This window comes from Tursiops truncatus, chromosome 12 (assembly GCF_011762595.2).
Source record: "Tursiops truncatus isolate mTurTru1 chromosome 12, mTurTru1.mat.Y, whole genome shotgun sequence".
NCBI classification, from domain to species: Eukaryota; Metazoa; Chordata; class Mammalia; order Artiodactyla; family Delphinidae; genus Tursiops; species Tursiops truncatus.
In genome coordinates, this window is record NC_047045.1 from 9,230,188 (window position 1) to 9,253,803 (window position 23,616).

At 37.1% G+C, this 23,616-nt stretch overlaps 1 protein-coding gene across 3 annotated transcripts in view; it reads left to right on the forward strand.

The window, feature by feature from the left end:
- Nucleotides 1-23,616, forward strand: part of RIMS1 (regulating synaptic membrane exocytosis 1) — a 479,788-nt gene that overhangs the window by 180,311 nt on the left and 275,861 nt on the right. The window contains exons 3-4 of one of the 3 annotated variants that reach the window (XM_019929180.3): nucleotides 13,262-13,475; nucleotides 15,446-15,457. In XM_019929180.3, coding sequence (XP_019784739.1) covers nucleotides 13,262-13,475; nucleotides 15,446-15,457 — 226 coding nt within the window. Of the gene's footprint in view, nucleotides 1-13,261; nucleotides 13,476-15,445; nucleotides 15,521-23,616 lie in introns of those variants that run through there. The other 2 variants (XM_033867445.2, XM_073789345.1) reach the window with 2 other exon arrangements.

Here is a 23,616-nt window from a genome sequence, read left to right on the forward strand (position 1 = left end):
CTGTAGTAATATTTTAAATTACTCAACAATATCTGGGGTAAATTTCTGAATTACTGAAATGTTTAGGATAGGTATAGTATTATCTATATATCTATCTATATATAAATGGATTATAGATTCATTTTATGTATATATTATTACAACCTTTCTTTGAGAGTAAAGTTTTTTACAGACTTTCTTTTGTAGAGCAGTTTTAGGCTGACAGCAAAATCGAGGGGAAGGTGCAGAGATTTCCCGTGTACCTCCTGCCTCCACGCATGCACAGACTCCTCCCCCATCATCAACATCCCCCATCCCCGCCAGGTGCATCTGTTTCGAGTGGTGCCCTACAATGACACATCAGTATCACCCAGAGTCCGCAGTTTACCTTAGGGTTCACCCTTGGTGTTGTTCATTCTATGGGTTTGACCAAATGTATAAGGAGATGTATCCACCACTATAATATCGTGCAGAGTAGTTTGACTGCCCTAAAAATCCTCTGGGATCCACCTATTCATCCCTCTCTCCCTGCGACCCCTCCTATGATTATTTTTAAAACCTACAAATCCTAATATGTACATATCTGTGATTCATAGAATTGTAAGTTTTAAACAATGGTGGATATCACATTAAATTATATAACGTAATAGTTACATTTTCAGCATCTCTTCACACAAGCAGTCCTCCAAATTTTGCATTTATAATTAAAATTTAATTATGTGATGAAGAGTATTTTTAACAAGTAATATGAAGGATGAAGGATGTATAAAAAAATGCCTTCATTTTCTAATTTAACCTTAATGTAGGGATCTCTACTATTTTATAGTCCTCAGATAATCTACACCAGGATTACCTGGGTTGACAATTTAAAAGGCAGGTTCCTGAGATTTACCCCACACCTACTGACTCAGAAGCACCTGAGGTTAAGGTGCATTTTAATAAGCCCATTAGATAATTTTGATACCTACTATGTTTGAGAACACCAAGGAAACGTCCCTCACAAATCAATAACTTTCCATCCTTCAGCCATATTCACATAAGCATCTGAAGATAGGAAGGTATAGTGGAAAGTTGGAAATACAGGACCTAATTATTCACAAACCAGTTTTACGACCTTGTGTAAGTAACAAAGTATGGGCCTAGGTTTTCCCATTTATAAAATGAGATCCTTCTCCCCAGAGATCTTCAAAGTCCCTCCTGTGTCTCTATTTTCCTAAATCTCAATGTTTCCATTTAAAACCAGGTGTTGGAATCTTTCCTATATCTTTTCTCACTCTGAGAATGGGGTTCAAATGATTCCAAAGTTATGAACCCCAAGTCCTAGCAAAGAAGCAAGGGGCTTGGTCCAAATCTGTACAGCCGGATTTCTTTCTTTAGAGGGGCGGCGTGCCACGTGGCTGGGGGGATCTTAGTTCCCTGGCCAGGGATGGAACCACGGCCCTCTGCAATGAAAGCCTGGAGTCCTAACCACTGGACCGCCAGGGAATTCCCCACACCTGGATTTCTTAAATGTCAGGAACCATTCACAGGGTTGAAAAAGAAAACAAAGGTGAAATGTAGGATAATTTGAACTTGTACCAAAAGAAAGCTAACATGGTCATATAGAGAATTAGTATATTGTGGTCCTACAGATCAGTGAAAAATTAACCTAAGTAAATTTAGATTAAGTTATTGGTAAATTAAAGGTTTATAATACTTGGTAGGGGTTCAGGTTGCAAAAGGCAGTTCAAGGCTGGAAGGAAAATACACTGCTGTGAAAGTAATCTCTCTTGAATTATGTGAATTTGCAGCTGTAATCATTTCCTTTTGAAGAAAGGAAATACATATGCCAAACACCTATAAACAGCTTGTTACATTATATATGTTTAATATAATCTGAAAACTTTGCAAAAATACATTTACACATTTTAACCAAGACTAGTTGTTCCTCTAAGAAACAAAAAAAAATGCTTAATTTAGTCAAGAATAATAGCAAATCATAAACCTTTCTTAATTTTGTGAATAGAGTCTAGAAGTTTACATTTTGTTAAAATAAATCAAGTTTTATTTTCATGATCAAATTACATTACAATTTTTTTCAGATTTCAGCATGATGTCTTTTTCTAATTGAAGTATAGTTGATTTACAATACTATATTTATGTTTATTTATATGATATTTCAGGCAAATAGCATAGTGATTCAATATTTTTATAGATTATACTCCATTTAAAGTTATTACCAAATAGTGGCTATATTTCCCTGTGCTTCACAATATATCCTTGTACGTTATTAATTTTATACATAGTTGTTTGTATCTCTTAATCTTCTATTCCTATCTTGACCCTCCCCCATTCCTCTCCCCGCTGGTAACCACTAATTTGTTCTCTATAACTGTGAGTCTCTTTCTGTTTTGTTATATTCACTGATTTGTTTTATTTTTTTATTTTTTGTTTTTGTCGGTACGCGGGCCTCTCACTGTTGTGGCCTCTCCCGTTGCGGAGCACAGGCTCCGGACGTGCAGGCTCAGCGGCCATGGCTCACGGGCCCAGCCGCTCCGCGGCATGTGGGATCTTCCCGGACCGGGGCAGGAACCCGCGTCCCCTGCATCGGCAGGTGGACTCTCAACCACTGCGCCACTAGGGAAGCCCTGTTTTATTTTTTTAAATTCCACATATAAGTTATATCATACAGCATTTGTCTTTGTCTGACTTATTTCATTAAGGATAATACTCCCTAGGTCCATCTTCCTTGTTGCAAATGACAGAATTTCATTCTTTTTTTATGACTAATATTCCATTAGATAGATAGATAGATAGATAGATAGATAGATAGATGTGATATATATCACTTCTTATTTAGCCATTCATCTCTTGATGGACTTAGGTTGCTTCCATATCTTGGCTATTCTCAATAGTGATGCTATGAACATTGGGGTGCATGTATCTTTTCAAATTAGTGGTGTTTTTGTATTTTTCAGGTATGTATACCGAGGAGTGGGATTGCTGGATCGTGTGGTAGATTTATTTATACTTTTTTGGGAAACCTCCCTACTGTTTTCCACAGTGGCTGCACCAATTTGCATTCCTACCAACAGTGTACATTAGGCTTTGAAGAGAAAAAAAAAATCTCTAATGTAGGGAAGCTGATCTCCATATACAAAAGAAAAGAACCATTTTCTGAACCATTTATCATTTATCTGAATCATTTATCTTTACCAAAAGAACCATTTATCAAAAAGCCTTAAATAAAGTAATAAATTAAGTGAAACTCATATCTTCTTATGTTGTTCTCTTTGTACCCCCAGGGACTCAAGCAGTGCCTGTTGTACAGCTGGAGCTCAATAAATGTTTGTTGAATTGCTGTTTGTAAGATTCTACTGTGTTTGGTAACTAGGGAGAAAATCTGATGCAATGGTAGGTCTAAGGTATATGAGAAGGGTTTGTGAGAGGTGCTGATAGATAATTGGGAACAAGGAGAATCCCCTTGGATCCCAGGATGAGCAATGGACTACCTTAGAAATCATATTTTAGCAGCCGATTGACGTGATTTGTTCAGTGTATCAGACAGTATGAAAGATGAACCAGAGTGAGGGAACCCATTGGCCAGAGCCTAGTAAAAAGTCGATGAAATAATGCAGGCTAAGAATAATGAAGGTCTTCATCACAGGTGGTAGATTGGGCTGTGCCTCTCATCACCACAGAGGGAAGGTTTTTTTGTGTTTGATTGCATGTGTGTCTTGTATCTGAGTCTGAGGTTTACCTTGATTTGTGGTCTTGCAATTTGCTTACTAGATGAAAAGGACTGGACAGACACAAATACGTATATGTGTATGTGAGTTTCTTAGGGGACGGCATCTATCAAAAGAAATTTCCTGATGGAGGCTAAATGCTTCCTAGAGTGGGCATTAGGGGTGCTTAGTGTTTGGGGGGAGAGAGAGAGAGAGAGAGAGAGAGAGAGAGAATGAATGAAGGTGAATGAGAATCCCTAGACTCAGCTATTGCTCACTTCAGGTGCAGTGGAAGGAATTAAGAAATTTGACCTAAAGCAGAAGATTGTAGATAAAGTGGAAGACTGACCCTCACAACCTCTGTTCCAGACTCCTTCCAGGGAGTATTATGAAGAAGCCAGAAACCTAACAACTAAATTCCATGGATTCTCTTGCAGCTGGAATCCTTGATGTGATTTAGGATCCCCTAGTCCGATGCACGGGCCTGAGACTTGAACTGAACCTGAGTTAATGGAGGGCCACGCGGCATCTGGGCGTTGACCTTGCTGGTCTCTTTAGCGGCTCAGTGTGACTGTGGTGGTGGAGTCCAGACAAGAGCATCTCAGCCGGGGAGGTGGGGCTCCAGCCATTTGGACACTGGCTTTCTGATTCTACAGCAGCGGTCCCCAGCCTTTTGGGCACCAGGGACTGGTTTCATGGAAGACAGTTTTTCCACGGACGGAAATGGGGAATGGTTCAGGCAGTAATGTGAGCGATGGGGAGAGGCAGATGAAGCCTCCCTCGCTCACCCACCGCTCACCTCCTGCTGTGCAGCCCGGGATCCCTGTTCTTACAGTTTCCTGGCTGAGGACCTTTCAGTAGCTGGTTTTATGCTTTTGTTTTGGAGATCATTCCTGGAGATCAGACCCAGAACCCACTTCTATCCCCCTTCCAACAGTTTTATAGCACCAAATTCTATTACTTAACCTTTTTGCTTAAAAGACTGTGATGTTTTTTTATTTTCAACCCAATTCTGACACAAGGGACCATTCTTTCCAACCATTTTTTAAAAAAATTAGTCACCCCTGGAGTGCACTGGAATTTTACTGCCCCTCTGTTACAGAGTAGAATCAAAGAGACAGTTTCACGAAAAAGGGGACAATTGTGTTTTGGGACCAAGAAACCATTTTTTAACTGCACCTGTGTTTTGACTTCATGGGCAGTTATGTATAATTGTCAGGCTGTCATTCACTAGAACATACACAGTGGAGGCTTGTTTGCTGATACACAAAGACTCTAAAAGGTGATTTGGTTTCAACTACACTTCTGAGATATTTGGGAGCATTCGTGATTACTTTATTATTATCTTAGCATGCTTTCCTATTTCTTTGCTTAAGTACTTACATTAATACCACCATGAGCCAGATTTTTATTATTTCAGAGAATAGTTCAAGTTCCAACTCATCTAGGAAAATGTTTTGGACCAGCTAAGCCAAATAAATCTCCCTGATCCTTTCACCCAGAATTATTATTTTCTAAAGAACAATTTCTTTCCGTTCTTTATATATGTTGCCATAAACTGCTAATTTATGTTTACATATGACTTACCTTCTAAGCACAGTGTGCATACCTTGGAGTCAAGAAGTGTGCTTTACAGTTGAGGTTAGGGTGAGTTTTTCAACAATAGAGTTTGATGTCAAAAATTTCTAAAACAAGCCTCCAGGGTATCAGGCTAGCCGATGTTTAATTTCGGTCACTGTCAGGGCTCCTTCCCATACATCCCCCAGGTCTTTGGAGGCACTTAAGCGATCCAGCCTTCTCAGAAGAACTCTCCTGGCTTAAACCTCCCCATCACTATTGGCATGGGCCCTTGATCGTGGCTTGTTGTATGTGTTCTGTGCCACAGTTGGGAAAGGAAATATAGACCATGCTTGCTTTTCTCAGTACCCTTGTATATACGTCCCAAAGCAGCTCTCCATCTCAGGTGCTACATGCAAACTGCTCTGGTCTCTGCCCCTCCCTTCCTCTTGGGGAAAGCCCTCATCTTCCTTCGGGACCTGTAACTTTGGCTTTTGAAACTTCAAAGCACTGGTTCCCAACCCCTCCTACTGCAGAAAAATGTAGCCTAGACTTCACCAAGGAGAGCCGGGAAGAAAGGTGGGATTTTGGTCCTCTAGCTTCTGACCACTTTGGGGATGGAGGAAGGAGAAACACAAAACAGAAGTAAATGAGGCGCCGTGTCAATGAACAGAGATTCCTCTTCATCCCCCCATCACCAGTCACTCGGCATCTATCTGTGTGCCCTATTTATAGTAAGTGATCAACAAATACGCATTAACTGGTAAGGATGTTATTAATAACTTCCCGCTTAAATGATTTATTTTGCATTATAGGGTGATATAGATATATATTCTTTTTTTTTTTTTGGAAAATTGTTTTGGCTACACCAAGTGGCTTTGTTCCCTGACCAGGGACTGAACCAGCACCCTTGGCAGTGAGAGCACAGAGCCCTAACCACTGGACCACCAGGGAATTCCCAGGATGATATTTATATTTTAGATGTATAGAGAATGATATTTAGTTTTATAGGCATTCATCTTTATTTCCTTCAAATACGTGCCACTAACCACCCAAACAACTTGTTTACAACTGGAATCTTGGAGTTTCTTAAATTGAGTACACAGATATTAAAATAATACAATGATTGTTACCTAGTGAAACAATGGAAAAAATCACATCCATGGAGAAAACCAAAGTTTCTATATCAATGCTTTTCTTCTGATAGCATTGCATCTTTTAGAATGCTCTCCATTTTCTCTGTAGAAAATTTAAATCAGAGATCTGTGATCATATATTTTGTCGACCTTGCTAATCAATAAGAATATCTTGTTAATTCTAAAATTGAAATGTACAGATAAATTTCACAAAAAGATTCTACATTTGCAGTCCTGCATTTACTGTAATACCATAAAGTCAAATATGAATTTCCATGCATTATTCATAGTAGAACACTGTCACATATTTGATATGGATTAAAGCATTAAAACATCAGATACAAAAAATAAATATACTATTTATGGTTTCAGTACCAGTATCCTGATTCCAGAAGCAAATCTTATTATGAGGACGGCATCTTGACAGTGAGTGATTTCAGAGTGATGTGAGGGGAATACAGATTGAGAAAAGGGCATGAAGGTTGGTTTTTTAAGAGATAGTTTAGTAGAGCACTGCACAGGGTTATGGAATAAGTAGATTTTGAAGAAGTGGAAGTCATGAAGGCCGCTCTTCCCTCCCTCCCTCCCTTCCTTCCTGTTTTTCTTTCATAGTTTCTGCTGGTAAAAAGGAGGAGTACACTGGGAAATAAGTCAGCCAGGTTGATGGGGACTTGGGTTGGGCTTTTTCTTTCATTGCAGAATAAGGGAGTCCTGTCTATAGGTAGAGGAAGAAGCCCAGGAAGAAAGAGGTGTGAGGATGTAACATGAGTTCTGTGCTGAGAAACGGCACAATCTTGCTTCTTTCACTCTGCTCCCTGTGGTGGTATCCAGACCAGTCATATGAACACGGCCCATTGCTGGAACCAAGGAAGAATTTTAAATGCACACGCGAAGAGGGTACAGATGCGTCCAGGCCACCAAGACATGGCATCCAGGAGGCTGTGAGTCCTGGCCGGGTCTGGAGTGATGCCTGTGGGGGGAGACACTTGGGCACATCCTTCTGGGAGGAGAGCTCTGTCCCCTGGTGGCTCTCGTCCTTAGGAACTACTCTGTGGGCTGGATTTTTCCCCACTTTTGGTGAGACTGGAAGAGAACGCCCCTCTAAGGCATCCCACAGAGAAAGCGAGAACCGGAGACCTCACTCAGACCCCAATCAAGAAGCCTCATCTCACCAACCCTCTTGCTGTGACCTCTGGGGAAAGAGTCATTGCTTCCTGTGCACCTAGCATGGCCTGGAAGACCCCACGGTCTAAGTTGTACCAGCACTCAGCGGACCATCACTGGGTTCCCAAGTCACCAAAATAACTTTTTGAGTGTTTCAGAAGGGCACAGTCGCTTGAAGTCAATTTTGGGAATAAATACCATAGAGGAGCTGAGAAATGAGGGGAAGTAGAATTGACTGAGACTATAGCATCTGTAGAAGCATCATGACTGAGCTCATTGGCAGACCTTTTGTTTTTCCATGGTCAGCTTTGTTCACATACCATCAATTAGCCACGATCGAAAATGGACATTTCCTCCCTGTGAGCGCTTTCCTGAGTCCAGAAACACTTTCATTTGCAAGTTGAATCTGCATTTATTCTCATGCTTTGTGTGAGCTCAATATAAGATCTGAAGTATGTGAAATTATTTATGTATGTATTTTTAATATTTTATTTTTATACAATTTTTAAAGGTTACACTCAATTTACAGTTCTTACTAAATATTGGCTGTATTCCCCGTGTTGTACAGTACATCCTTGCAGCCCATCTTACACCCAAGAGTTTGTACTTCCTACTCCCCCTTCCCTGTATTTCCCCTCCCCCCTCCCCACTGGTAACCACTAGTTTGTTCTCTATATCTGTGAGTCTGCTTCTTTTATGTTATATTCACTAGTTTGTAGTATTTCTTAGATTCCACATGCAAGTGATATCATACAGTATTTGTCTTTATCTGTCCGACTTATTTTATTTTATTTTATTGGCCACACCACGCAGCTTGCGAGATCTTAGTTCCCTGGCCAGGGATTAAACCCAGGCCCTGGCAGTGAAAATGCTGAGTCCTAACCACTGGACCACTAGGGAATTCCCTGTCTGATTTATTTCACTTAGCATAATGTCCTCCAAGTCCATCCATGTTGCTGCAAATGGCAAAATTTCTTTCTTTTTTATGGCTGAGTAATATTCCATTGTATATATGCCACATCTTCTTTATCCATTCATCTGTTGATGGACACTAGCTTGCTTCCATGTCTTGGCAACTGTAAATAATGCTGCTATGAACACTGAGGTGCATGTATCTTTTCAAATTAGTGTTTTTTTCAGATATATAGCCAGAAGTGGCATTGCCAGATCATATGATAGCTCTATTTTTTAGTTTTTTGAGAAACCTCCACACTGTTTTCCACAGTGTCTGCACAAATTTACATTCCCACCAAAAGTGTACAAGGGTTCCCTTTTCTCCACATCCTCTCCAGCATTTGTTATTTGTGTTCTTTTTGATGATGGCCATTCTGACAGGTGTGAGGTGATATCTCATTGTGGTTTTGATTTGCATTTCCCTGATGATTAGTGACATTGAGAACCTTTTCATGTACCTGTTGGCCACCTGTATGTCTTCTTTGGAAAAATGTCTATTCAGTTCTTCTGCCCATTGTTTAATTGGGTTGTTTTGGTTGTTGAGTTGTATTAGCTGTTTATATATGTTGGATATTAACCCCTTATCAGTCATATCATTTGCAAATATTGTCACCCATTCAGTAGGTTGTCTTTGCATTTTGTTGATGGTTTCCTTTGCTTTGCGAAAGCTTTTAAGTATAATTAGGTCCCATTTGTTTATTTTTGCTTTTATTTCCTTTACTTTAGGAGATGGATCCAAAAAATAATGCTTTGATTTATGTCAAAGAGTGTTCTGCCTATGTTTTCCTCTAGGTGTTTTATAGTATCTGGTCTTACATTTAGGTCTCTAAACCATTTTGAGTTTATTTTTTTATATAGTGTTAGAGAATATCCTAATTTCATTCTTTTACTAAAGTATACAAATTTAGAATGATATATTCAGGTAGAAAATAAAGCAAAGCCCCAAACAAAATTAGTTTCAATAAAACGGGAATAATAATACTGTCTACTTCATAAAGTTATTATGTGGTTAAACATATGCATTTCTTCTTAAAATTAGGTTCCATAAATGGTCAAGTCTTCTGTAGATTTTAATGCTGTCAAATACATTCACTTTTTCAGTTCTTTAATAGCAGTCATTTGTTAGCCAGTGATACCTAATGAGATAGAAATAAATTTTTCCTTCTTTATATTATAAAATATTTTATACATACAGGAGTATTATGTAACATGTATGTAAAGCATAAAGAAAAAGAACAAAACATACATCATACATTCACCATGAAGCTTAAGAAAAAAAACATTTCTATTACTTTTGAGGCCCACAGCTGGAAAAATTTCATATCTCTATGAAAAAATATTTATTTGTTGAGTACATTTATTGTTCAGTATGTTTACTGCACTCAACAAGTTAAAACAAGTTTAGTTTACTGGACAGATGTATACATATACATATAGAAACGTGTTCATTGTGTTGTTCAAACCTCCCTATCATTATTTATTTTTGATCTGTCTGATCTGTCAGCCACACAGAGAGAGATGTGTAAAAATATTCTACTCTGATGGTAGATTTCTCTGTCCTAATAGTTTTATCAATTTTTTGGCTTTATAGGTTATTATATGCAATCAAGTTTAGAATTGTCACATACAACACGAAATGAACACTTCTTTAATAGTAACACCCTCTTTATCTCAAGTAATGCTTTTTGCCTTACGTATTACACCAGTTTTGTTTTGCTGTTGTTGCTGTTTTGTTATTGTTACCCTTTCCCTGGAATATCTTTTTTCCATCATTTTATTTAAAACATTCTGTGCTTTTATAGTTTGGGTATTTCTCTTCTAAACCTCATTTAGCTGAATTTTTTATGTCTAACTTGATGAACTTTGTCTTTTCATAATGCTGTAGTCCATTACACTTACCGTGACTCCTGACATGTTGGATTGTTTCTGCCATCACATGTTCTATTTCTAATTGTCTGTGTTTGTTTGTTTCAATTCTTATCTTCTTTGGATTGACTTTTTTCTCATTCCATGTTTTTCTATCTCCAGATTTGGATGTTATACACTGTACTTCAATAATTTTTGGTGGCTGCCTAACTGGAATTTTTATTTTCAGTCACATGTGCAAAAGTTAAATCTGAAGTTCTCGCTCACAGAGACTCTGTCCATGTCCCCAGGGCAGCTGTCAGCTTCAGAGCTATATCATCTCGGAATTACTGCTCCCGTTTCATACTTCTCCTTTGAGGAACTCAACTCCATACTCTCTCCTCAGCTCAAACATGAATTAAAAGTTATCCTTTTAAATATTTTATCCAGCATTTTTGGCAGTAAGATTTTCCAGGATATTTAGTCTTCAGTATAAACGCATTTGTTTTTGTTTTTGTTTTTTCTCAAGACGGACTAAAAAATATATTTATATATATGTATGACTTTTCCATTCAGCAAAGATGTATTGGCTACTACTAAGGGGACGTATGTTTTTATTAGCTGGCTGAACTGTGCACTTCTAACACTATTTACTGTTTGGTAGAAGAGAAGTGTCATGTACAGAAACAGTAATAATATATGGTAGAAATAATATTAAGTAGCCTGTGAGGGACCAGAGGAAACGCTATGAGATGCATTAGAGAAAGGTTTCATCTCAGTGCTCTGCACAAATATATTGTACAAAGGTTTCCTGAAACAGATGCCTTTTGATTGGACCCTATAGGATGGATAAAAGTCCTTTATGTTTGAATTTTTAAAAGTCAGAAAGACTTTGATTTTCAAGCTGTTATGCCTTAGTATAAATCATATACTAAATCAGGAGTTGACAACCAGGTGCACGGGCTAAATCTGGCCTACCATCTTTTTTTGTAAATAAAGTTTTATTGGAACACAGCCATGCTTACAATTTACGTATTGTCTATGCTACTTTCCTGCTACAGCAGTACAGCTGAGTAGTTGCCAACCGATATTGCCTGGCCCACAAATTCTGAAATATTTACAAACTGGCCTTTTACCGTAAAGTTTGCCAGCACCCAAACCAAAACATGTTCTGTATCATTATACGTTTATAGGGAAGCTTTTTCTTTAGCCTAGCTTTCTCCTTCTCATTTATATATATATATATATATATATAATTTAAATATGTTTGACTTGGTGGTTCTCACAATAAATATTTATTCATGCACTCCCTGTCTGCTCAGCTCAGCATTTTGGAATGGGTCAAACAGCTCTTCAATATATTGATCAGACATTCTTGCATGCATTAAATAAAATATCACAATATCCTCTCTGAACTGAAATTAGCTGGCCTTTAAACTGGGAAGGGTTTCAGATTCTAAACTACTTTATACGCTAGTGCAACTATGTTTGCTTTAATTATGAGAATCAAAATAGAAAAAAGTGTCAGTTGGCAAAGCAGGAAAGGGATTTGAGAATTTTTAAAGTAATAATTAAAGTTCTGCTCAAAAGCTTTGATGTTAAAATGAAAATATAATAAAATCCCCGTACTTCAAACACTGCAGTGCTCGGACTTCACTTATTGAATGCAGTTTCCAGGGAGTCCCAGTTCCCCACAGTTATCATAGATGTGGAGCATCACGCTAACTGCCTTAACTGACAATAGCATGTGTGTTCTCTGATCCTGGGGAAACTCACATCCAGCAAACGAGCTTAGATACACAGATACATCTGCTTAGACATTTCCCACGAGTTTCTCTTTTGGTGTAAGAGCCAATGACTATTAAGCCTGGGACAATTTTCTTAGTTCTCATCAACAAAACGAAGGCTTCCTTTCTCTGGAGAATCACCGGCTGTCATGGTGCTCTGTACAGAACATGGAACCGTTTCTGTTCGTAGCAGTTTGAGAGAGAGGGGTTTGGACTAATGGAGAGGGGAGGAAACCTCAACCATATTAAGTGTGAATGTTCTTGGGGAAATGCTTTGCCTCAACAAATGTAGTTGCCCGAAGTCCAGCAGTTATCAATAAAGAGTAATAGCAACTCTCATACGTATGACCTGGGAGAGATCAAGCAAAACTGGGGCATGGAAAAATCTGAGTATTTGCAAGGTATGGTTTAGAGCTTGTAATGTGATGCGACAGATCTAAGCTAGCTCAACTGTAACATATATATATACACACACATATAGGTATATACGTATAAACAGTCCAGTCTGTGTCCTGTGTGGAATACTTGATGCCACACAGATGTCTCCAGGAATGGAAGTGAAGGAAGATACTTCATGGAAGACAGCTTGCCTAGCAATGTAGTTTAAAATAGTCATTTCCCAAGTATGCATCATGCTTCAACCGTGGGTCTTGGGACCAATTTACTGTGACAAATTTTTTAAAAACAGTAATCTGTATTAAACTTCAAACAGAATAAGACAGAAAATATCAGAGCACATTCTACAGAGTTAGGCTAAGAATCTTGTATAACGTTTGCCTTATATACACATGATTGTGATTGTAAGATGTGGAGTCCCAGTCAAAATACTTTGAAAGTCACCTGTCAAAGAAGCAGAGTCACGGAGTGGATACAGGAATTCCACTGTTGGGAAATTATATGGAATGATTATATAGAGTCTATTTATATACGGTTCAGTGCTAATAAGCACTACTGGACCTAATAGAAGACAGGCTAATACATTTCTTACCTCTGGTGGTAAGGTTAGGGGGGAAAGTAGCTTCGTATGTTTTGCTTCAGTTCAAAAGCTAGACGTCTCTTCTGCTACGAAAAAGTATTTTTGTTCCCGTTTCCAGCATTCACTTAGCTTGCTCCCATTTTCTCTTCTGCCCAGGAGATTGCATCAACAATTTGAAAGCTATAAGGAGCAAGTGAGAAAAATAGGGGAAGAAGCACGGCGTTACCAGGGTGAGCACAAAGACGATGCTCCGACCTGCGGGATCTGCCACAAGACCAAGTTCGCCGATGGCTGCGGCCACCTGTGCTCCTACTGCAGCACCAAGTTCTGCGCGCGCTGCGGGGGCCGCGTGTCCCTGCGGTCCAACAACGTGAGTAGAGCCGCCCACGGTGCGCACAGGTGGATGCGCCCCGCCTCCCCCGTGACCAGAGCAGGGGACGAGCGATGCAGATAATTCATAAAAGATGCGCTTTCTGTATGTGTGTATCTCGATAAATGATTCCCATTCAACACCAACAGATTACCTATGGGAGTAAGTTTATTTTCTGAAGCAAGTAGTTAATGTAGATTTAGTATCGTGAATTATGAAACCCTTGAAGCGTGTTACCACCAATTCTTCTTGTACAAAAAAAGCAGAACAAAACAACCTACCTTGAATTTCTGCAACATATGTTTCAGATTGAATGAAGATAAAATCAAGGTAGATTGTGTGGCATTAAATTTAACCCAATGCAATCATGTATAAAGCAATATTAGCCTCTGTGAGAGTAACTTCAAATTTGCTGTCATGTTAAAAAAGGAAAAGAGTGCTAAGTCTTATGAAAATTATTTGGATATTTAAAGAGTGTGTCAAAATTTTAATTTCGTGGGGGAAAGTGGTGGTTTACACTTATATCTTCCTAATTTGGAAAATCACAGTTAAAATTAAAGTGAACCTACCCATCAACATTGTATTCTTTGGTAGTGTATTTGAGTTGTAAGTAGGGTATTATTCTAAAATCTCTTCTAGGGGAATTAAGACATTTAGTAAAATAGATGCATTATTAAACTTAAGATGAGCCTACTATTTTCTTTGTACCCTTAACTTCTCCGAGCAACAGCATCTTTATCTATGAAACTGTATGGTAGTAATGAATGCATATGGTTGTTATGAGAATTAAAACAATTCAAATCTATGCAACTTTAATTTTTCTTTATGTTCCGTTCTTATGGTCACATAAGTTTTCTTTTGTCTTCCTAAAAGTTATGTGCTTTAGCTAATCCTCGTATGCTACCTTAAAGCCTTTCGAAAACAAGCTTGGATTGAGATCGTGTCTGGTGCATAAAAAGTGCACAGGACCTATTTGTTAAATTTCCCTTCTTTAGTTCTTGAACACACTTTTTGGAATGAATTCTTGCAAATGAGACCTGTGATGGTATTCAAAATATTAACAACTCATACAGTAAGGGTACTGTCCAATCTGAAAGGGTGCTGACGCTGAACGCTAGGGTGCAAATGGGCTGAGTGCCCATAGCTGTTGAATGCTTTTAACTTCACATTATAGGTTTGAGGCAATCCAATAACATAGAATCAAACTCATATTTTAAACAGGAGAGGGGTTTAAAGGAAATTGAGCTAAGAGGTACCTATGCTTTTGAGCAGACAAGCAGGCCTAATGTAGTTCATCCATCTTTACTAAACCCATTCAATCTTGGAAAAAATATTCAAAAAACAAAACAAAGCACAACTTAAAATATTTAATCTTGGACAAAGGACACAAAATTGTATAAAGTTGTTTTTTTCCTGTGACACTGTAAATTTTGAAATACCTGTTATGAATAAATCTTCCTTGTGGGATAATTTATGGCTAAATGGTTAACAGATTTCTTTTCTCATTTTTATTTATTACAAACACTTCCCATTCTTAGATTTTTCCAGGTCATAACTATAAATATTTTAAGAGTAATTTGATATAATTATTCATTCAAATTTTATGCATTTTAATATGTCTTTTCAATAATAGGTGGACTAAATATGGTAGTGAATTAAGTTTTCTTTCTGAAGAATGATTTAAATGTAGATTTAATAATCCAAGTTCTCGAAAGTTCTGAAATTATAGTGCCCAACTTTTGTACCTAACCTATAGCAGGATCAGTATATGTGTATTTTCAACAAAAGATTGAACAGTGACTATTTTTTGGTAAGAATAAATATTTACTTTTTAAACTACCTGTGCTTTTATACTTTAAAGTAACACATGATTGCTTTCTTAAAATCTGTTTATTAATATATGCCTTATTTTTGTTTTTCTCTTCTTTTCCCTCTCTCTTTACTCTGCTTCCTTGGATGCTTTCCCAAAGGAGGACAAAGTGGTTAGAATCCATGATTTCTTTTCTATCGTTTGTTATTACAATGCTGTGAACTTTATTAAGTGAATGTTTCACCTAGTGTTGTTAATCACTATATTTCACAAAGAAATTACATGCTAGGAAGAGCTCATTCGTAGCTCTCATTGAAAAATAAAATGAACATCTAGGAGCATTACAGAGTTTTATATTAATAGATAAAGTCTGGGTAGTTTGTGTTCATGGGAACGGTGATATTTTAACATAATTTAAATCATTATGAAGCTCATTTGTCCTCTTAGCTCCCTAAGTTTTGAGGATGATTCATCTGCCTTGAGGAACAATAAAGTCTAATGGGCCTTACCTTTCTCATCACCCATTGGACGCATGGCGGGTGATTTGAAACTCTACAGCAGGAGGAATGGGATGTACTGATTTAGTGGAGAGAATGGATCAAATTAAAATCAAGAGCTCAGAATAAAATGATTGTTCTATAGAACACAAGTAGCAGAGTTGTCATATTGAACCACAGTTTTGCTCTTTTCTTCTCCCTCATGCATTGAAATCACTCCTAAGGAAGTAAAAGGTCACCTTTAACTCTTATCAGTCTTGGAAATCACAGAGGATGTACTCAGTAAGATAGGAGACAAGTGGAATCTTACATCAGCCTGTCCTTTGCAGACATACTATACACTTTCATTTGGTGTAAATTACAATTTCCCGATATGAGACTGAGGCAATGAGTATTTTGGGTTCAATATATCAACTCAGCTGCCTCTGTTCAAATGTTTTAAAGTTTAGATTACATACTGCAGTGTGTAGGCAGCAAACCTGACATTAAGCTGAACATTAACTTGTGTTTTTAAACTTGATGTTAGTATCTGTTCATAAGTTTTTTCTATGAAAAAGAAATCAGGGTATTATATAGGGTAGTTATTTTCACTAAATGTGTTTGCCTGTACCATTGGTGGTACATGAGATCATTCTAGGGGCTATTATTTTAATGCAATACCGGTTTCCCCCACTATCTGAAAATAGAGATTTTTCTATGAAAACTTTTGTAAGACCAAATGGCATAAAGAGAAGAAACAATTACCTCTGGACATATCTTGCTAACGAATGCACAAAATAAATCAGATAAGGCACAAATGCCCACAGACACATTTCAAAGCTGTGGTGGCTGGATGCTGAGATGCTGAGTGCGGTCCCTGGGGAAGGAGCTTGGCAGGGCTGCTCTCTCTGCTCTGGGTGTGTACTACCTCTATAACAGCTCACTCCAAAACAAACACGGAACGCTAATTTTCGCATCTCACCTTTTTTCTTTCGTAAAAGCAAAGTGGAGGGAAGGGAACTTTTAAAAAGCGGGGGATACGTGTAATGTATTGTATTAGGGAAAAAAACATAATTAGACTATCACACTTTTGGTTTCATGAACACTACTTTGGATGAGTCTACATTTGAAATGTAGGTAATTTCAAAATCCTTTAAAGAATAAAAGTTTAAGTACATAAATAATGCTGGTGTTGTGCAGACTTCAGCTACTTCCGTAGGGCTGGCCAGATTGATTGTTCCCATACAGGTAGGGTATTTGTGCTTGTTATGATTATTGACTCTGTAATAAGAATTCAGGGGGATTTTGTGGTTGTCAGTCAAAAATAGAATGAAAAAACCTGTAAAATACAATCACTTTCAATTATTATCTTCACTTTGATTAGAATGCATATATCTACCATTTATGTTTAAGTACTCCGTCAAAATTTCATTAAAATGCTTCTTAGCTGATTGAGGTTGACGATGAATTTCCATTTTGGTCCAAGGAAACTGAAGCCAGATTTTGTCTTAGTTGTGTTAAAGAGAATAGCCAAGTATTAAGCAAAGTACTTGATTGCTATTTCTTTCCCTATTCCTGTGAGATCTTTTATTTTTCGTAGAGAAATTATAATTTACAGATGTGTGGAGGGGGTGCTTTTATGAGAGGAAAGCAAAGACTAATAAAGATGAATAAAACTTTCCTAAAAGGAATCTCCATCTTGTTCAATAAAATAATGATGAGGTCTACTTAGTTTGTTAAATTGGTGAATAAAGTGACTAAAATACTAGTGTATATGATATGAAGACCTAAGGATAGCTAGGACATAAATATTTCTTTACTGAGTCCAGTGAAAAGTATTAATGATCACATCTTTTGCAGCCTGGCAATATTTTATTTCAAAACTTCACTCTTAGCCTAAATCACCTCTAGTAATTTGGGAGATTGTGTACTTATAAAGAAAACAGCTTGTCATGAAGAATCACTTTGCACGTGATGCACGTATAAAATAATCTCATTATAAATTATTACGTGTGTAAAGTGCAAAGTGCACACTCTGAGAGATAAAATGATAATTTTTATTTCGTCGAAAGACTTCCCTGAAGTCTAAATATATAGGGATACTGTGGATTTCCACACAGCCTGTTTAAATTGGTTTTTTTTTTCACATCTTTATTGGAGTATAATTGCTTTACAATGGTGTGTTAGTTTCTGCTTTATAACAAAGTGAATCAGCTATACATAACCATATATCACCATATCTCCTCCCTCTTCCAACTCCCTCCCACCCTCCCTATCCCACCCCTCTAGGTGGTCACAAAGCACCAAGCCAATCTCCCTGTGCTATGCGGCTGCTTCCCACTAGCTATCTATTTTACATTTGGTAGTGTATATATGTCCATGCCACTCTCTCACATCATCCCAGCTTACCCTTCCCCCTCCCCGAGTCCTCAAATCCATTCTTTACATCTGTGTCTTTATTCCTGTCATGCCCCTACATTCTTCAGAACCTTTTTTTTTAGATTCCATATATATGTGTTAGCATACAGTATTTGATTTTCTCTTTCTGACTTCTTTCACTCTGTATGACAGCCTCTAGGTCCATCCACCTCACTACAAATAACTCAATTTTGTTTCTTTTATGGCTGAGTAATATTCCATTGTATATATGTGCCACATCTTCTTTATCCATTCATCCGTCGATGGACACTTAAGTTGCTTCCATGTCCTGGCTATTGTAAATAGAGCTGCAATGAACATTGTGGTACATGACTCTTTTTTTTTTTTGGCGGTACGCGGGCCTCTCACTGCTGTGACCTCTCCCGTTGCGGAGCACAGGCTCCGGACGCCCAGGCTCAGTGGCCATGGCTCATGGGCCCAGTGGCTCCGTGGCATGTGGGATCTTCCCAGACCGGGGCACGAACCCATGTCCCCTGCATTGGCAGGCGGACTCTCAACCACTGCACTACCAGGGAAGCTGCATGACTCTTTTTGAATTATGTTTTTCTCAGGGTATATGCCCAGTAGTGAGATTGCTGGGTCATATGGTAGTTCTATTTTTAGTTTTTTAGGGAACCTTCATACTGTTCTCCATAGTGGCTGCATCAATTTACATTCCCACCAACACTGCAAGAGGGTTCCCTTTTCTCCACACCCTCTCCAGCATTTATTGTTTCTAGATTTTTTGATGATGGCCATCCTGACTGGTGTGAGGTGATACCTCATTGTAGTTTTTATTTACATTTCTCTAATGATTAGTGATGTTGAACATCCTTTCAGGTGTTTGTTGGCAATTTGTATATCTTTTTGGAGAAATGTCTATTTAGATCTTCTGCCCATTTTTGGATTGGGTTGTTTGTTTTTTTGATATTGAGCTGCATGAGCTGCCTGTGTATTTTGTAGATTAATCCTTTGTCAGTTTCTTCATTTGCAAATATTCTCTCCCATTCTGAGGGTTGCCTTTTCTTCTTGTTTATGGTTCCCTTTGCTGTGCAAAAGCTTTTAAGTTTCATTAGGTCCCATTTGTTTATTTTTGCTTTTATTTCCATTTCTCTAGGAGGTGAGTCAAAAAGGGTCTTGCTGTGATTTATGTCATAGAGTGTTCTGCCTATATTTTCCTCTAAGAGTCTTATAGTGTCTGGCTTTACATTTAGGTCTTTAATCCATTTTGAGTTTATTTTTGTGTATGGTGTTAGGGAGTGTTCTCATTTCCTTCTTTTACATGTAGCTGTCCCGTTTAACCAGCACCACTTATTGAAGAGGCTGTCTTTATTCCATTGTGTATTCTTGCCTCCTTTATTAAAGATAAAGTGACAATATGTGTGTGGGTTTATCTATCTCTGGGCTTTCTATGCTGTTCTGTTGATCTATATTTCTGTTTTTGTGCCAGTACCATACTGTCTTGATTACTGTAGCTTTGTAGTATACAGTATACTACTTTGTAGTATACAGTATCAGACTCCCCTGAAGTCAGGGAGTCTGATTCCTCCAGCTCTGTTTTTCTTTCTCTCAAGATTGCTTTGGCTATTCAGAGTCTTTTGTGTTTCCATACAAATTGTGAAATTTTTTGTTCTAGTTCTGTGAAAAATGCCATTGGTAGTTTGATAGGGATTGCATTGAATCTGTAGATTGCTTTGGGTAGTATAGTCATTTTCACAATGTTGATTCTTCCAATCTAAACACATGGTATATCTCTCCATCTGTTTGTATCATCTTTAATTTCTCTCATCAGTGTCTTATAGTTTTCTGCATATAGGTCTTTTGTCTCCTTAGGTAGTTTTATTCCTAGGTATTTTATTCTTTTTGTTGCAGTGGTAAATGGGAATGTTTCCTTAATTTCTCTTTCAGATTCTTCATCATTTGTGTATAGGAATGCAAGACATTTCTGTGCATTAATTTTGTATCCTGCTACTTTACCAGATTCATTGATTAGCTCTAGTAGTTTTCTGGTAGCATCTTTGGGATTTTCTATGTATAGTATCATGCCATCTGGAAACAGTGACTGTTTTACTTCTTCTTTTCCGATTTGGATTTTTATTTCTTTTTCTTCTCTGATTGCTGTGGCTAAAACTTCCAAAACTATGTTGAATAATAGTGGTGAGAGTGGGCAACTTTGTCTTATTCCTGATCTTAGTGGAAATGGTTTCAGTTTTTCACCATTGAGAATGATGCTGGCCATGGGTTTGTCATATATGGCCTTTATTATGTTAAGGTAAGTTCCCTCTATGCTTACTTTCTGGTGAGTTTTTATCATAAATATGAATTCTATGAATTTGTCAAAAGCTTTCTCTGCATCTATTGAGATGATCATATGGTTTTTCTCCACCAATTTGTTAATATGGTTTATCACATTGATTTATTTGCATATATTGAAGATTCCTTGCATTCCTGGGATAACCCTCACTTGATCATGGTGTATGATCATTTTAATGTGCTGTTGGATTATGTTTGCTAGTATTTTGTTGAGGATTTTTGCATCTATGTTCATCAGTGATTTTGGTCTGTAGTTGTCTTTTTTTGGTGACATCTTTTATCTGGTTTAGGTATCAGGGTGATGGTGGCCTCGTAGAATGAGTTTGGGAGTGTTCCTCCCTCTGATATATTTTGGAAGAGTTTGAGAAGGATAGTTGTTAGTTCTTCTCTAAATGTTTGATAGAATTCGCCTGTGAACCTATCTGGTCCTGGGGTTTTGTTTGTTGGAAGATTTTTAATCACAGTCTCAATTTCAGTGCTTGTGATTGTTCTGTTTATATATTCTATTTCTTCCTGGTTCATTCTCAGGAGATTGTGCCTTTCTAAGAATGTGCCCATTTCTTCCAGGTTGTCCATTTTATTGGCATAGAGTTGCTTGTAGTAATCTCTCATGATCCTTTGTATTTCTGCAGTGTCAGTTGTTACTTCTCCTTTTTCATTTCTAATTCTATTGATTTGAGTCTTCTCCCTCCTTTTCCTGATGAGTCTGGCTAATGGTTTATCAATTTTGTTTATCTTCTCAAAGAATCAGCTTTTAGTTTTATTGATCTTTGCTTTGGTTTCCTTCATTTCTTTTTCATTTATTTCTGCTCTGATCTTTATGATTTCTTTCCTTCTGCTAACTTTGGGGTTTTTTTGTTCTTCTTTCTCTAATTGCTTTAGGTGTAAGCTTTGGTTGTTTATTCGAGATTTTTCTTGTTTCTTGAGGTAAGATTTTATTGCTATAAACTTCTGTCTTAGAACTGCTTTTGCTGCATCCCATAGGTTTTGGGTCATCATGTTTTCATTGTCATTTGTTTCTATGTATTTTTTGATTTCCTCTTTGATTTCTTCAGTGATCTCTTGGTTATTTAGTAGTGTATTGTTTAGCCTCCATGTGTTTGTATTTTTTACAGATTTTTTCCTTTAATTGATATCTAGTCTCATAGTGTTGTGGTCAGAAAAGATACTTGATACGATTTCAATTTTCTTAAATTTACCAAGGCTTGATTTGTGACCCAAGATATGATCTATCCTGGAGAATGGTCCATGAGCACTTGAGAAAAAAGTGTATTCTGTTGTTTTCGAATGGAATGTTCTATAAATATCAGTTAAGTCTATCTTGTTTAATGTATCATTTAAAGCTTGTGTTTCCTTATTTGTTTTCATTTTGAATGATCTGTCCATTGGTGAAAGTGGGGTGTGAAAGTCCCCTACTATGTTTGTGTTACTGTCGATTTCCCCTTTTATGGCTGTTAGCATTTGCCTTAAGTATTGTGGTGCTCCTATGTTGGTTGCATATATATTTACAATTGTTATATCTTTAAATTGTTTTTGTCTTTGTTTTATCATCTGTTTGATGACAGGGTATTAACTTTAGATAACTCCTTTAGTAAATTAACACTTTGGTCTTACTAAGTGAACTGAATTACATCCTCTAAACTCAATTCCTTTGGGACTTCCTGTAAAATTTGATCAGTATTTCCTGTTTGGTGGGGGTAACTGGCTGATGAATAAAGCAACTAAAAATGAACTTGCTACCTTTCTAGTTAATCTTTATTTTCATGCAAATAAAAGTGTCAGGTGTTATATGTTAAGAGTATTTTGTAATAAATGTCAGCAATATTCTGAAAAACAGAACATGACCACTTTCTTATTTTTTTTAATGTGAAAGCTACACATATCTACCTTTTATACATCATGTACAAAGAAACTTTTTTATATCAAGATAATTAATGAGGTACAATGTTTACAAAGTCATGATTTTTTTAACTGGCTCCTCATACCCTTTCATTGGTGTTTGTTTATAGAAATCATACTAAATGATATGTTGATAAAGTATGTTTTTATAGAAAAAAACTCAAAGTGTAAGGGTTGGGTGGAATGGGACAGCACCAACTGAGTTTGGAACTGTCCTCACCCCAAGTTGTTATCTGTAGGGAGGTTGATTCTGGCAGCAATAAAGAACTTTGCTTTCATGGACTCTGTTTTAAATACCAAAATTGTTTTGTTTTGTTTTTACTCTCACTAGGGTTAGATAAATACAGGCAATTCAGTAGAATCGTATCCATTTTTTAAATGATTTGCATGATTGTATTAAATATTTATTCTCATTATGAAAAAAACTCTCAGAATTATGCATATTTAGTCCATAGTATGATGAGCCATCTGATCATAATTTTCAACCTTCAATCTTTTGAAAAAAATGACTGTAAGAGTTTGCCTGCATCCACTTTCATGTTTCTCTCTCTCTCTCTTTTTTAACTAGATGCTTTGATCATGGATTTCTTTGCAAGAATGTTCTCTTAGAGATTCTGCCCAGAAAGACACTATGGGCCTAAGTAGAAAAGTTTATAAATAATAAACATTAATAAGGAAATATTAGGGTACACTGAGAGGAGAACATTCATTAAGCAATTTAATTGATTAGATTTTTCAAGGTTTCTCTTACTGTGTCGTGCTTGTCTGAGAGAGGAGTAAAACATCAAGTTGTAAAAACTTTCATTAGATAATGAAAATAATAAAATAATTAAAAAATTATTACAAATCAGTTTTAGGGATTTGCTACACTTTTTTTCAGGGGCATAGAATTTTAATCTCTTGAATTTAGCATTACTATTCTGGAAACATTTGTTAATATTCATTAATCATTGGGATGTTTATAGTCCTGGTTTTGTCCCCACTCCTGAAATCATAGTTTAAAACCTTTATAAAACCTGTTTCCAGAAATTACAATTTCACAAACCAATGTTCAATACAGATGCCTCTTAGGGTGTAGAGAAAACCCTTCTAATTTAAGGAAAGGGACTGTGAGAGGCAGAGCTTTCACAAAGCTAAAGACTAACCCATGGCAAACTGCCTAGCTTTCTGTGAACCTAAGTGGTCAGATCTCTTGTTCATTTACCTAGAAGTGGAATTACTGTGT